Source organism: Clarias gariepinus, chromosome 21, assembly GCF_024256425.1.
Source record: "Clarias gariepinus isolate MV-2021 ecotype Netherlands chromosome 21, CGAR_prim_01v2, whole genome shotgun sequence".
NCBI classification, from domain to species: Eukaryota; Metazoa; Chordata; class Actinopteri; order Siluriformes; family Clariidae; genus Clarias; species Clarias gariepinus.
This window is the reverse complement of record NC_071120.1, coordinates 7050134-7065602: the sequence shown is the minus strand read 5'-3', so window position 1 is coordinate 7065602 and position 15469 is coordinate 7050134. Positions and strand designations below refer to the sequence as shown.

The following is a 15469-nucleotide window of genomic DNA, read 5'->3' as shown; positions in this document are numbered from 1 at the left end:
TTTAAGGTTTTAATAAAATGGGCGAGTGAAGTAAATGGTAAAATCTTCTTAGATTTTATTAAAGTAACGGGTTTGATAAATAAAATGTGAGACTCTGTTCCACACTCCGGAACAGAAGGTTAAGTTGGTGTCAGCCGCCGTTAAAAACCAAGAAAAAGAAAAGACGTTAACCAAGCTTTCTGGAATACCCCACTGGACAGTAGGTGGCGGTATGCACCTGGACACATCGGTTTGCGACCCGCCAGTTAAATCAAGGAAGAAATATAAACGGACTTAGCGGACGGTTTGTATTTTTCCTGCGTTATCTGCCGACTCACGCTGTTCATTCGCTTCAACATCTTGCTTTGATATTTTACCTCAGCATTAATAATTAACGTCAGCGTTATATATTTTCCCTCAGGTTTTGCTGTGTGATGTTGATAATCGCCTCCACACTGAGATGTTACTGACGGATTTTTACAGAGACTGTTTGATGAGATGAATTGAAACTCCAAACTTGTTGTGTCTGAGGTAAGTTCAGCTGAAAACGGGGGGCCCAGTGGGCACAAACTCGTGGAAACCACGTGGAAAAGACGTGTTTTCACCACGTGGAAAAGACAGGTAATTTAGGCGTAAAAGGCAAGTCGAATTCCACGTGGATTTGACACATGGAATCCTCGTGTTTTTTTTACCACTTGGAAAAGACATGGATGTTAGCCCATGGAAAATACGTGTTGTGTTCAACGTAAATTCTGCAAAGTTTAAAATGTCTACAACATCCTGTGTAAAGCAGACACACATCACATAAAAGTTGTAATAACTAATAATTTATTTATATTTTAAAACAAATATTACAAAATGCACATAAAAACTGGGTGTAGTGCATAATACTGAAATAACATAAAAATGTGAATACTAAAAGACTAATTAAACAAACAAAACATCTAAGAGAAGATAGACAACTGTCTCAAACAGCAAAAGAAACAAAATTACAAAAACATTTACTTAACACTTAATAAATTACACTGCATCCAGCCTTTCTTTCCTCTTAGGTGCATTTCGTAACCGATTGGCAATGGTGCTGAGGGCAAAGGCTTCTGTAACATCATGCGCCTTTACTACACTGTCTGTCAAAGGACAAAAATGTTTAGTATAATTTAGATGCATGGACTGCAATTTATCAATACAATCATTGTGTTAATATAAAACAAAGACACGACCACAAGGCACTGTTCAATTACTTACCAGTCAGATGTGGCATTTAGGCGATCAGTAACACATTTTGAAAATGCCATTTTAGAACACATTTTGGCTCATGTGTTCAACTTTAGAACACATTGGACGCGTCATATGCGTTATTTTATTTAAGAGTGTGTTTAATGTTAATTAATGATTGTCACATTTATGTAAAAGCATACAAAATATGCGTTAAATTAAATCCAGCAACCATCAATAGGTGGTACAAAATTATTTTCAACGTGATATCCACGTGGAAATGGGCGAAGAATAATGTAGATTGGTGGTTTTAGGCACGTGGAAAACCTGTTCTAAATTAATGTGGGATCCACATGGAGTTTTAGATCTACATTACATGTGTTGTGCCCGCTGGGGGGTTACCTAATTGTTTTTTAATTAATGGTTCAGTACACAATCATTAAAAATTTCCAAACATTAGTTTTTCCAGCACAGTGTAAAATGTTAGATATAATGTGTGTATGTGCGTAAGGACAGCAGTTTATTATGTAAGATACCACTTTGCAGACAATAAACAAAATGAAAGGGTTTTTTCATGCAACATCTTTACAAACAAATTAAGCTTTTGACAAACAGCTGTGGTAAATTTGAGGCAAGGTCCTATTTACAAATGCAAATCTCCCAAAATTATTTTAACATGTTTGCGAAACTACAAGGTAATTCTCTATAACTTGCACTTTCATTTAAGAGTTTTTCCTAAACATTAAACCTTGATTCACAAACTCGGGCACAACAATCAGTATAAGAACACAACTTGTATGCAATAATAATAAAATTATGCGTTAGTTTTGTCTTGTTGGTGTGAGGTTTTGGTCGTTGAATGCAAACTTTAGGCCAGTGTTTCCTTTTAACATCAAACTTACCAGATGGCTGGGATTTTGCTGCTACTGGCAAACTTGTGCAAACCAGTGGTGAACATGTTTACTAGGAGTAGCTGACTTTTTATTATTGCCAGAAGGTTTTTGGAAATGTGTTGCTAGTAGAAAACACTGGCAAACCTGTGACAATTTTTGGCAAACTAAATTCTTTGCCAATAATGAGCTGAAAGCTTGCTGCAAACCTTTCATGTTTGTAAGGGAGAAAACAAAAAGAAGACTGTGAAAGTCAGAGTCCTTAGAAGAACTGCAGGTTAATTTCATTTTAAAACTGTGCAAATTTTACCTAAGGAGTAAAAAGGTACAATATACCACATCCTGACTTGATCCTGTTTCATTTATTACTGTTTACAGTTTCATAATACAAGCAGCCTGCATCCTTTTATTGAAGTAGGCATGGTCGGATTAAAAGACAGTAGTTTCACTCGGAGACCATTTAATCAATGTGAAATATCACTGAAGCCCTTGCAGTGTGCTATACAGTGGAACCTTGGATTACGAGCATAATTCGTTCCGGAAGTGGGCTCCTATTCCAAAACACTCTTAAACCAAATTTGACTTTTCCATCAAATAATAATGGAAACTCATATTATTCGTTCCACAGCCCAAAACACAAAAATAATTAACACAAAAAATAAAGTAAAAATAAAAAAAAATTAACCTGCATTTTACCTTAAAAAAGTAAAAATAAATTGACAGTTTAGTGTTTTCGCATGTGCGTCCAGGCGCTGTGTGTGAATCTAAAGTAAACTCCCCTCTCCCTCTTCTTGTCTTACAGTTACTCTTCCACTCTTCACTCACGCACGCACACAACACCAACACTGTTTTATCGGAAAAATAAACAAACTCTTATTTACACTCGATTGAGTGATACACTAACTGAATCACTGCTGTAAAGTAAAAATAAAACAAATTAACCTGCGCTTTACCCTTGAAAAGATTTGCGACAGAGCAGTGTTTCTTTGGAGAGCAAGGAGTGTGTGCATTTGTGTCTGTGAATAACGCGCGGAGACAGACACAAAGAAGGCTGAGCCTTGAGCAGAGAGAGAAAATGGATCTTTAACCTCTCTGAGACTTGCTTTTGCTTTACACGGTCACTGTACACATACGGACACAAAATAAAATGTTTTACACGGGCACACATGGTCACAGTGTTATACTATATGTGATTATACCAGAGATGAGCACTAAGATCCAGCAGGGAAGACGATTACCGCCAATTTCACAGCGCAGGAGAGAGAAAAACCGTTGGCTTAGTTGTGATCATGTAATGCTCGGCGTAAAAACAATCAGTTTTAGTTTCTTTTGCTTACATATCGCAACATACATAACATATTTCACTTCAATATTTTAATTTCATATTACTTTCTCCCAATTATACTTTTAAGAAAAATGTTGTACTTTCACTAAATCCTTATATTTCACAGCTGTAGTTAGTACAGCTCAGTTAGCTCTAGTACAGTACGTAATACATTTATTTGATAACATCTACTGCTGCGTGCCGTGTTTAATCATGTTAAAAAAACTCACAGTAACGGATAAAACTCTTCCAGAGCCAGGTGTCTAAACACAGCCAGAGCACGGACACTGCACCTCATTTCTGCTGTTTAAACCTGCTTTGGTCTGCTTTTCGTCCTTAAAGTGGCGGAAACGAGCAGATTCGCGGTTTAGTGTGTGAGGTGGACTGTTACACATGCGTTAATTATTTGAACACGCTAGTTTTATATCCTCGCCACAGTGGTGGTTGGCTGCGCAAAATCACCGCATTCGGCAGGAGAAATTCAAATATTGCGGCACAAACCACGGCCAGTTACAGCGAGAAATCCGAAGGAAACCCGGACATGCACGCGCTGCTGCTCGGTGTTAAATCTCTCCTTTTACACCAGATTTTAAGTGTCTGTATTAACCACGCTTTAGTTTAGCAGTTTGTTGGTTGGAACGAACAAGCTAAATCACAATGAACACCAGGGGCCTCATGTATCAATGCTGCGTACGAACACACAAACTTTGCTTACGCCAGTTTTCACGCTTACTAACAGTACTAATCACGGATTTACTAACAGTGAAATTAACGTGAGAATGTGCGTTCTTCCACGCCAACTTCATGTCTGGCGTACCTGTATTTCTTGTGTGTTTGTTTTATTTCCGTTGGCGACTCCTAGAGGCAATTATGTTAAATTGCACACTACAAAGTATCGCACCAACACGTGAAAAACATTGCTATTAATTTATAATTGATAAAATGGGTTAATTGACACAATATTTCTCTATCAATTATGTGATTTAGAACATATAAAAGCATTTGCAAATGTATACAACCCTTAGTCTATGGCAATGGCAGTGTTGGCCTTATTAGAGGACATTGTCAGTGGCCAAATCCGAAGGGATGCGTTTTTAGGGATTACAGTGATTTTCTGGCCCACGATGATGACTGGCTTATTAGCCGTTTCAGATTTTCAACAGCTATCCTCGAGGAGCCACGCATTACCCGTTCCCTTACAGGTGCTGACAACGCTTGGTTTCCTGGCAACTGGTTCTTTCCAAAGGGAACTGGCAGACCGCTCAGGGTTAAGTCTTTGAGCCATGCAATGCCAGCTGTATGGGACGGGATCATCCGCATGTCTAGCAGGTATATAAGGTTTCCATACCATGCAGTTGACCAGCCAAACATTAAAGCGCAATTTGCAGCGATCGCCTGTTTTCCTAATGTATTTAGAGCGATCGACTACACGCACATTGCTATAAAGGCGCGATCTGAAGACGAATTTGCATACGTAAATTCGAAACATTTCCATTCAATAAATCTGCAAATAATATGTGATGCTCAAATGCGCCTAACAAATATTGTGGCAAGGTGTCCTGGGTCAACCCATGATTCATTCATCCTTACAAACAGCATGGCTGGGATGTGGCTCCAAGGTGGCAGGGTGTGCGATGGGTGGCTTTTTAAAGAGTGATGTGTTTAAAGATAGTATTCCAGCTAAGTTTTTTTTTTTTTTTTTTTTTTCTCTCCGATCTACCTCTGATAGGAGCACCTCTAATTCACATTCTGTGAAGTTTCTCTTCTTGCTTGCCATTGCTTTTTCGTTTGGTTTTGCCAAAGTGGAGTCATTACCATATTTATACGGGGGAGGAGGCAGGGAGGGGTTTTGCGGTCGTGCACGTGCACTCAATTTCACGTTAATTCGGATGTACAAAGAGGATATGCTTGGGATTCCGCGTACGCAGTGTTTCATACATCAGATTTTTTTACTGCGTACGCACATTTACAGCCTGCTCGTTCTGTTTACTATAATATGTCCTTAGTTGCACTGTAATATTTTCATAACTGGAACTATAGCCAAAATTTGTGTATGTAGACGTATTGGGAGTATTTTTATTGAAAACATTTTAATTTATTTCTGATCAAAAGAACGAAATGAATGAGATTTAAAGAACCGAGTAACTAAAATAATTCGAATTTCCCATCACTACTCACCAGGATTTGTAAGGAGTGTTTCAGGTGCTTCAGGTCCATTCTCACATCCTTGGCTTCTTGTCTCTGATTTTTTAATTTCATTTATTTACCTTTATTTAACCAGGCGAGACAGATTAAAAACAGGTTTCTGATTTACAACTGTGGCCTGGCAAAAGGCTGAGCCTTTTGGGGGAAGTAGGAGAACTGATAAAAAATAAAACATTTTAAGAAATATAAAAAATATTTAAAAAAAAAATGAGAGCAAAAAACAGTAAATAAGTTACATATTAAAAAAATAATAATAATAAAAAAAAATTATACATACATACATAGATACATGTCACATAAGACTTTCTTCGAGCACTTGCACAGGGCAGTTTACTTAATTATTTAAGTTTTTCTTGTTAAACATAAAGAATATTGAGTTGGAATGAGTGATAATTGTAGTTCTTAAACTAATCAGTATAATTACTCCATTACCAAATATTTGGATTGAATTGTATCAAAAATATTAAATGCATGTTAAAAATATAATTGTTAGTCATATACTAATTTCTACTAGTGAAGTAAACTTAAATTATAGTGTATTTTTTGTCATTTTATTAAGGTAACAAAATCTATTTATTACTGTAAAATTTAGAAGGCCACAGAATAATATTTTGAGAATGATAATAACGGTCAAATTGGATCTGAGCCAGGAGATGGACGTTCCCTAAGTATTCTTTTTCAGAGATTGGAAAATGTAGTAGAAATAATGATCAATGGTGTCAAAAGGACATCTGTTACACACACCGCAAAACATCTGCAAGAGAGAGGAAACCCTCCATCCACACAGTGCCTTATATCCTATATTCATCATTACAACTCATAAAACACAATGTGACAAGCAACGGCAGAGCTGGTCTGTGATGTGCTGATGTGTGAGCGAGTTACATCTTCTGGGACTGAATTTCTGTCAACGTTCATAGATCAAGGCCATTACTCTCTGAGCATCATCTTCTTTCTTGAACGTACACACGTTTCTAGTTCCGCAATTCTAACTGATTATGCAAAGTTTTAGTAAGACACACAAAGTCGATTAAAATTTTCTACCACGTGCAGCGCTACTGCCTTTCCAGAATCTTAACAGTTTTGAAATTGGAGCACAGTACAGAGGACAGTTAAATGTCTAACACTTTGGGTGGGATCCATCAGCACAAGTAAAGCGAGAAGGAAATTTACAGAAACAGATTGAAAAATTAGAAAATTTTGTGCAGCATGCAAGCCTCTGGTATCATTACCACCGCAACCAATGCAGATAGGTCAACATTGTCAGATTTGGGCTACTAGTGTCGGATTACAAATTTATAGAATGTTTAATCTAGCTTCCAACGTAATTATATATAATGTAAAAGTTATGTACATTGGGTTTTACATTTGGAGGTAAAGATGGTGACATTCTAAGATAAGTCTGGTAGCCCAGATGTCTGAGACTTTTTGTCTTTAACACTAAAAGCACAGCGCTAGTGTCACCTACTTATAACGCGGTTCATCGGTCATTTGACCGCCTATTTTGAATGGGAAGCTGCTGCTGACACACAATGATCGCTAGATGGCGCCTTCAGCCAAAGCAAATAGTTTAGCTCCAAGATCGACTTGCACTTGGACAATCCGCCATTTATTCCCGTGTTGATAATCAGCGGTATCTTTTTGTCATATTCAACTGAGAAAACCTACTACAGAGTCTCTAAGGGGACAAAGGAAGAGGGAAAAAACGGCAGAAAAAAAACAAGTCGTGTTTTGCATTATAACCCAAAGTTTTTGGCATGACTTTTTTTCTGCCGTTTTTTCTTTCTTCTTTGTCCATCTAGGGGCTTCTTACTATAACAAAAAGGAAAGCTCTACTTAATTTTATATCGTATGGAGAAAATTTATTAGTTTGTTCATTCTGTTTGAAGCTTCTGAACGTCTCGGAGCAGCGATTTAGTCCTGAACTCGCTTCCGTGAAATTATCGCCAAAACTATATTAAATTTGAATAAATCAGATCTATCACAGCAGGTAATAAACTATGGTATGTCATAACCGAAGCAAACACCATGATTATGCCTCGTTTCGTTCAGTGTTGCTAGGCAACGGACCACGCACCTAATCGGCGGGAATGTGGTTCACTTGGCCGCGGTGTATTATAAACCTGCGGAATGTTTCACTGCTTATGCTCATGTAATAAAAGCGAGGGAAATGTGGAAGTGATGTGTGGCCACTGAATGAGAACTAAATCAAAGATTTTGGTAACTACACTGAGTGTAACATCTGCATAGTGACACTAAACAGCTGAACAACTTCACTTTTCCGTTTACCTCTGAGAAAAAAAAAGCTGTATTTTGTTTGTTTATATTTAGAATTTTTATAAAAGTACACGAAGTAGGCGCACACACACACCTCCCCTGAGCCCTTGGTCAACATCTAATCACCGTCGATATGCAAATGAGTCAAGACGTAGCCTAACGTAGTGTCGTGTCGGATTTCAGCGGTCACAGAGTGGAAAGACTTTGGAGCAGTTGCAGCGTTTTTTCAGTTACAACAAGCACAGCGATGAGTCCACGCTGTTTCACTGTTTATGACATAGTGACACTAAACAGCTGAACAACTTCTCTTTTCTGTTTACCTCTCAGAAAAAAAGCTGTATTTTGTTTGTTTATATTCAGAGTAACACCTTTCAACCACCTCCCATAGTCTATTTTTAGTTTTAATAATTTGGCAGAAACTAATTATCACTACATACTACAGTACCCCAACACCATTGAACATGAGTTTCAGCTGAAACTATAATTCTATACATGCAACAGAAAATGTAGATGCAGATTTCAAATGTATAAAGATGCATGCTATCTAATATATAGTGTGTGTGTCACTAAACAGGCTGGCTCTATTCAGGGGCAAGAGGGGCAGCGCCCCTCAACTAAATGTCTGTCATGTTAATCTATTCCTAAAATTAATATATTACAAGTTGATAAACTGATCAGCGGTAGCAGAAAAATCCGCTGAAAAAGGGACACTACACAATACGGTATTAGATGTCCCTCATGTCTCTGTCCCTCTGCTGTGCGTATTTATTCACAGGCTGCAGCGCACGCACGCGCGCACACACACACACACACACACACACACCCCTCCCCTGAAGCAGTTCCAGCGTTTTTTCAGTTACAACAAGCACAGTGATGAGTATAAGAATACAATAAGGTAACAGTTTGGTCTGTGTAGTTAGTGCCCTTGTATAGAATAAATAAATGAATAACACATTCCAACCACCTCTCAAGAGAGTGCCATAGTTTTGCAAAAATACTTGCAAAACATCAGCATACATTAATGGAAACTACTGAGGGGGTTGGTGATTGATATATACACACACACATATGGGGAAAGATTAAGAAACACACTGAAGCGGAATCTGAATGAAACAATGTTGATAAGTTCAAGCTTAGATTAATATATAAACTGCTTCAAAGTCTTTTCACTCCGTGACCGCTGAGTTTGGATACAGACCAAATATTTTATATATATATATATATATAGAGAGAGAGAGAGCATGCATCTTTATACATTTGGAATCTGCATCTACATTCTCTGTTGCATGTATAGAATTAGTTTCAGCTGAATGAAACTTATGTAGTGATAATTAGTTTCTGCCAAATCACTAAAACTAAAAATAGACTATGAGAGGTGGTTGGAAGGTGTTACTCTAAATATAAACAAACTAAATACAGCTTTTTTTCTCAGAGGTAAACGGAAAAGTGAAGTGGTTCAGCTGTTTAGTGTCACTATGTCATAAACAGTGAAACAACGTGGACTCATCGCTGTGCTTGTTGTAACTGAAAAAACGCTGCAACTGATTCAAAGTCTTTCCACTCTGTGACGGCTTGACTCATTTGCATATCGACGGTGATTACTGTCGCGCTCACCGCCGTGTAAAAACGTTAGCGGCCAAAATAAATCAGTTGCATTTCAAAGTCATTCGTAAAATGGCCGCCAGGTGGTGCAAAGTGACATTTTCGCTTGTTGCAGTAAATACAATAGTGACTGTCATAAAGCGTATCTTTGTATCTGTTTATTGTTATTTAAGTTCTAGATTATTTCAGGTAGGCTACTTTAAACACATTGTTGGGTTGCTCATGTTGGCTCATACGAGATGTAGTTTACAAATGAACACCTGGTTGGGTTATTTTGACCCAACAACTGGTTTATTCATTATTCTTTCTTTTCTCCAAATATCATCCTGCAGAATGTTCGAAATATTACTGCTATTGTGTCACAGGTGTAGTTTTAAGAGTTGTTTAGGCAGGAATGCGTGTCTTTAATTTAGTTATTAAAGATGGCGTCTATTTAGAAAAAATGCCCCGCGATTTTGGAGCTTCAGGAAATCTCCCGGCGCTCTGTGCATAACACCGGGCCAACCCATGTCGGAAAGAATTTATAAACGGTTTTTAAACGTGGGCTATTGTTTTTTACTTATAATATTTGTTAATTGAAATGAGGCTTGGGCTCAGGACTTCGATTTTTTTCAGCCTTTCACGGCGTGCGCCCAAATCAATATCGCACTTTGCTCACTAGTTAAGCGGCCTTCCCTTCAGACATGCGAAGCAGCGGGACCGCGGAATTACACACGACTGGTGAGCTATCCTTGCTAATGATCCCGGGCTTGCACCCCGCGCTATAAAATACTCGGGGGTTTGTTGGGCTACAGTGGATTTTAATACGCGCTGTGTATGCAACACGCGTGCAACAACGCGGAAGGGCGGCATGCAAGTGGGGCAAATGGAACGCGCCCAAGGGACTTCAAAGGAGTGAGAGGTGGGGGGGGGGCGGTCCGGCCATCTGCGGAGAGCAGAGTCAGCGCGAGTGGACGGATGGCTGTCGCACTCACACCGCGTAGTAAAATCCACTGTAACCCAACAAACCCCAAGTATTTTATACTTGCGCGGGGTGCAAGCCCGAGATCATCACCAGCCATGCCTTATTCCGTCATGTCATGTGGGCATTATAAGATTTGTATTAAAAACTTCTAACTAAAACCTGGCAGCTGGCACGCCTAAAAATAGACGCAGGTTAATTTTTTAATAGTCTAAATAAAAAAAACCCCGCTTTAATTTTTCTATAGTCTAATCAGCGCTCAACCGCACGCATAGTTTTCCCGAGCGCGAGGAATTATACTATAGTGCAGGTGTGAATCAGCTGTTGTCACCTATACATTCAGAGAAACTGAAATGCACTTCTCCCCACTTTAAAAACCTCTTGAATCTGAGGCTGACTTTCAGTGATGTGTAATTTTAATCTTCTGGATTCTAGATTCTAAAGTTGACAGTTACCTTTTTCAATTCTTGGAATGGAAGAACTTGAGATTTTTCTTATAATAGCGTAAATTGCATTGTTTTTAATCAGTCTATACACAATATTCTTTGGTATTTTTATAGAAAAAAACGGGTATGGGGCCATCTTGTTTTATTAATCCTGGTGCCTGGTTTAGGTTTGGTATTCAGTGTGCATCTGTTATATTACAACTATCATAACAATCAAATACCTTTTATTGGGGGTTAAGTGACTGATGTGCCTAACAATTTTCAGCTGAACCAAATCATTAGCACGTCCCTCCCCCAAACAGCACAGCCATTTACTTTCTATTCATTTACTTACATCTGAACTGAGTCGTTTGGGTAATATGGGTCGAACCCGTTACAAATCATAACAGTCTACTGCATTTCATTCTTATAATAACGCAAAAACACAAGCGGGGCTGAATAACCAACATCAGCTGACGCAGTACAACATCCTGACAATGTTTTAATTTTATGGTCATTTATTTCAGTTAATAAATCTAATACAAATTTAAAGAACACAAGATATAAGACGACACAAAACCCTACATGCGTCTTTTCTAATTACACGTGATAAAATCTAAAGGCTCACTGTTAACATTTTTGTTTAAATTTGATCCTAATAAGATTTAATTTAATTTGAATTCTACATTTTTACTGTAATTGTAGTTCTGTGATTATAAATTTGTTTAACTACAAGGTTTTACTTGATTTTATCCGCTACTACGTGCAGTTCTAAAACTCAGTGTCTCATTAATCCATCAGAGAATGAACTAAGGCATGAGGCGTCAAGTCTGTAGTTATATAGCGCCACTCAGCGGTAAAAGCCAGCAAACACACAAAGCCAAATGCTACCGCTGAGCGCCGCGACGGTAGAATCTACATTCCGATTAAGTAACCACTGTAATACACCGCGGCCAAGTAAACCACGTTCCCGCCGGTTAGGAAACGAGGCATAATCGTGGTGTTTGCTTCGGTTATAACATAGCATAGTTTATTATCTGCTGTGGTAGATCTGATTTATTTAAATTCAATAATGAGGCGTTATATCCTTGAAAGGGGTCATTACATATGTAATATGTAAAACAATATTGTTTTAGAGATAATTTCACGGAAGCTTCTAACAAAATGAACAAACTAATGAATTTTCTTAAAACGTTATAAAATTAAGTAAAGCGAAATCCCCTAAATGTCCTTGTAAAATATCGTTGATTATCAACGCCAAAATGAATGGCGAATTGTCTATGTCGCGGAAGCGTAGCCTATATATATATATATATATATATATAATGAAACCTAAGATAGTTACATACACGCACTGAATGACGCATAGATAGTATGCGCGATCCCTTGCGCTATCTGCTGAGAGAAATGAGAATCGCAGGTTGTAAAAGGCAGGAAACGGCATATCCGGCGCACAGCTGTCAGCAATTTCACGTAAATAAGAGCAAAATAGCTTTATACTGGCTTTTACTGGTGCGATTTTGAAAATGTAAGCATACAGGGTGATTAAGCTCACAGAACTAGAAAAAAGTCATAAAAGGAGGGTCCTGGAATTTGATAGTGTGAAGTATTTTTTATTTTTTTTTTACCCCCTTGCGGTCAAATGACCACTGCTCGTCACTTCTAGTGTTAAGGACTTCCTGACCAGTGGGTAGGGTCCTAAAGTAAATGTTAATGCTAATCTCAAGGCCAGGCTGTGCCTTTGTCTCTAAATGTGAAGGTCTAGGTGATACTGTAAGGCGTGAGAGAATGTGTGAACTGGCACGGTTTCAAATTACGCCCGCGCGCACACATAACGCATACACTTAACGACAGAGATGGAGAAAATGGATTTTTAACCTCTAACACTAATGCTTTACAGGCGTGCACACGTGTTATAAGAAACAGTACATGCGCACTGTATACACGTGCTTTTAAACACAAAATAAAATGTTTTAGATTGTCTGCATCTCTTTGTATCCCTCCCTGTTGAAAAATTATAAACTGTCCAGAGCCAAGTTTTTAGTCAGACTTGTTTCCAACACTAGTCTGAACAGAGCCAAATTCAATCTGACCACTTTCACATATCATAGACAGTCAGCCTAAGAAACAGATTTGTAAAAAAAAGCATTCTTGATCTTGTTAATAAATAATTAATAAAAAAATGCTTTACTTAAAATAAAAAACTTAATATTCTTGGGTACTGCCCATGTGAAAATAATCATTTTTTTTTTCCCCAGATAACACATTTTTCCAAGTCTTCTCTTGCCCCTGATGTGTTCTCTGCACTTGAATTTACCTCCAAAAACACTTCAAGATATGGCATTTAAAGGAAGTACTAAGAAAACATTATCTGCACATCGTAAGACATATCATGAAGAAATGAAGAACCAAAATTACCAGTGTTCAGGTTGTGGGAAGAGATTTAGTAACCCAAGTCGTCTGAAAAGACATCAGCGCATTCACACAGGAGAGAAGCCGTATCACTGCGCACAGTGTGGGAAGAGTTTTACAAGGGCTGGTGACCTACGAAAACACCAGCGTATTCACACAGGAGAGAAGCCTTATTACTGCACACAGTGTGGGAAGAGTTTTTCTACTTCTAGTTCTCTGCAAACACACCAGCGCATTCATACTGGAGATAAGCCGTATCACTGCACACAGTGTGGGATGAGTTTTACACAGATAGGTCACCTGCAGACACACCAGCGCATTCACACAGGAGAGAAGCCGTATTACTGCTCACAGTGTGGGAAGAGTTTTACCTCAGCTAGTTCCCTCCAAACACACCAGCGCATTCACACAGGAGAGAAGCCGTATCACTGCTCACAGTGTGGGAAGAGTTTTACACAGGCAGGTCATCTACAAACACACCAGCGCGTTCACACTGGAGAGAAGCCGTACCACTGCACACAGTGTGGGAAGAGTTTTACTTCAGCTACTAGTTTTCAAACACACCAGCGCATTCATACCGGAGAAAAGCGGTATTCCTGCTCACAGTGCGGGAAGAGTTTTACTGCAGCTAGTTCTCTCCAAACACACGAGCGCATTCACACTGGAGAGAAGCCATATCACTGCACACAGTGTGGAACGAGTTTTGCACAGGCAGGTCACCTACAAACACACCAGCGCATACACACAGGAGAGAAGCCGTATTGCTGCTTACGGTGTGGGAAGAGTTTTACTGCAGCTGCTAATTTTCAAACACACCAGCGCATTCACACAGGAGAGAAGCCGTATCGCTGCTTACGGTGTGGGAAGAGTTTTACTGCAGCTAGTTCTCTCCAAAAACACGAGCGCATTCACACAGGAGATAAGCCGTATTACTGCTCACAGTGTGGAAAAAGTTTTACACAGGCATGTTACCTGCAAACACACCAGCGTATTCACACTGGAGAAAAGCCAAATTAGTGCTCACAGTGTGGGAAGAGTTTTAAACATGCAGATTCAGAAGACACCAGTGCTTTCCATATAAATCTCAATATGGGACGTGTTGTATGCACTGCAGTCACTCCTAAATATACTGCCTGTCAACAGTTTATCAGAAGGGTCAATTTATTGCGCTGCATCAAGCTAAAAAAACAACTGAAGAGATATGAAATTTTTAAAAAGGATTAAGAAACCATAAAGAAATATAAATACTTGGAAGGATAGTGATGAACCATCAACTTTTTGGAAGAAATATTGGGAAAAAAAATCATGAATTGAGACCATATAAACACTTTTATAAAATCAACAACAACAAAAAATGGTATGTTTAATAGTGGAAGGAAAGAAAGCCTTTCCATACACACAATGTGATGACAACTCACAGAATTGGGACTAAACAGCTGTGTCCCCATAAAAAAAAAAAACACTTGATAGTAAGAACCATCAGAAAGACTTGAATTTGCTGGGGATCATTACGATTTGACATTGGAGCAATGGAAAAAGGTCATGTGGCCTGATAATTCCAGATTGTTAATTCCAGAGTGATGGGTGAATCAGGGTAAAGTGAGGAATCATATAAATTCAATTCAATTTTATTTATATAGCGCTTTTAACAATGGTCATTGTCTCAAAGCAGCATTACAAAAATGAAAAAAAAAAAATTAAAAGGAAAATTTGTGGGAGTCTGTATATATGAGAAAAATGTGTCTATATGATTGTCTCCTATATGAGCCCTGGAGGCAGTGTTGTACTCTAAAGACTGAACTGCTGGGTCACTATTAAACACTATTGAATACTAAATACTACTGTGGTTTTTATTGACTTTTTGCCACATAACTGCTAGGGATGCACCAAAATGAAATTCTTGGCCGAAGCCAAATAATAATGAAATGCTTGGCCGAATACCGAACCGCGGTGTTTAGTATTTTTTTTCATTTATTTTGCCAATTTATATTAATTATTTATTAAATAGTAAAAATTTGCTTTTTACTCTTTTGTGTTGCCTTTCAGAGAAATAAATCAAATAACAAAAATACAAATAGCCTATGTTTGGCCTATAACTGACTGCTAAAAGAATGTAACTCTGTATGTCTACAACAACAAATGTGCATCGAATAGTGCGAAAAATGTGGATGAACCCACA

At 38.3% G+C, this 15469-nt stretch overlaps 1 protein-coding gene across 1 annotated transcript; it reads left to right on the top strand.

Moving 5' to 3' along the window:
* Positions 1-325: 325 nt before the first annotated feature.
* LOC128509375 (zinc finger protein 239-like) lies at positions 326-15059 on the top strand. The gene is made up of 2 exons (XM_053481091.1): positions 326-510; positions 13137-15059. Exon 2 carries the CDS (start codon positions 13171-13173, stop codon positions 14305-14307), a length of 1137 nt encoding a protein of 378 aa, XP_053337066.1. The 5' UTR covers positions 326-510; positions 13137-13170; the 3' UTR covers positions 14308-15059.
* The last annotated feature ends 410 nt before the right edge of the window (positions 15060-15469 follow it).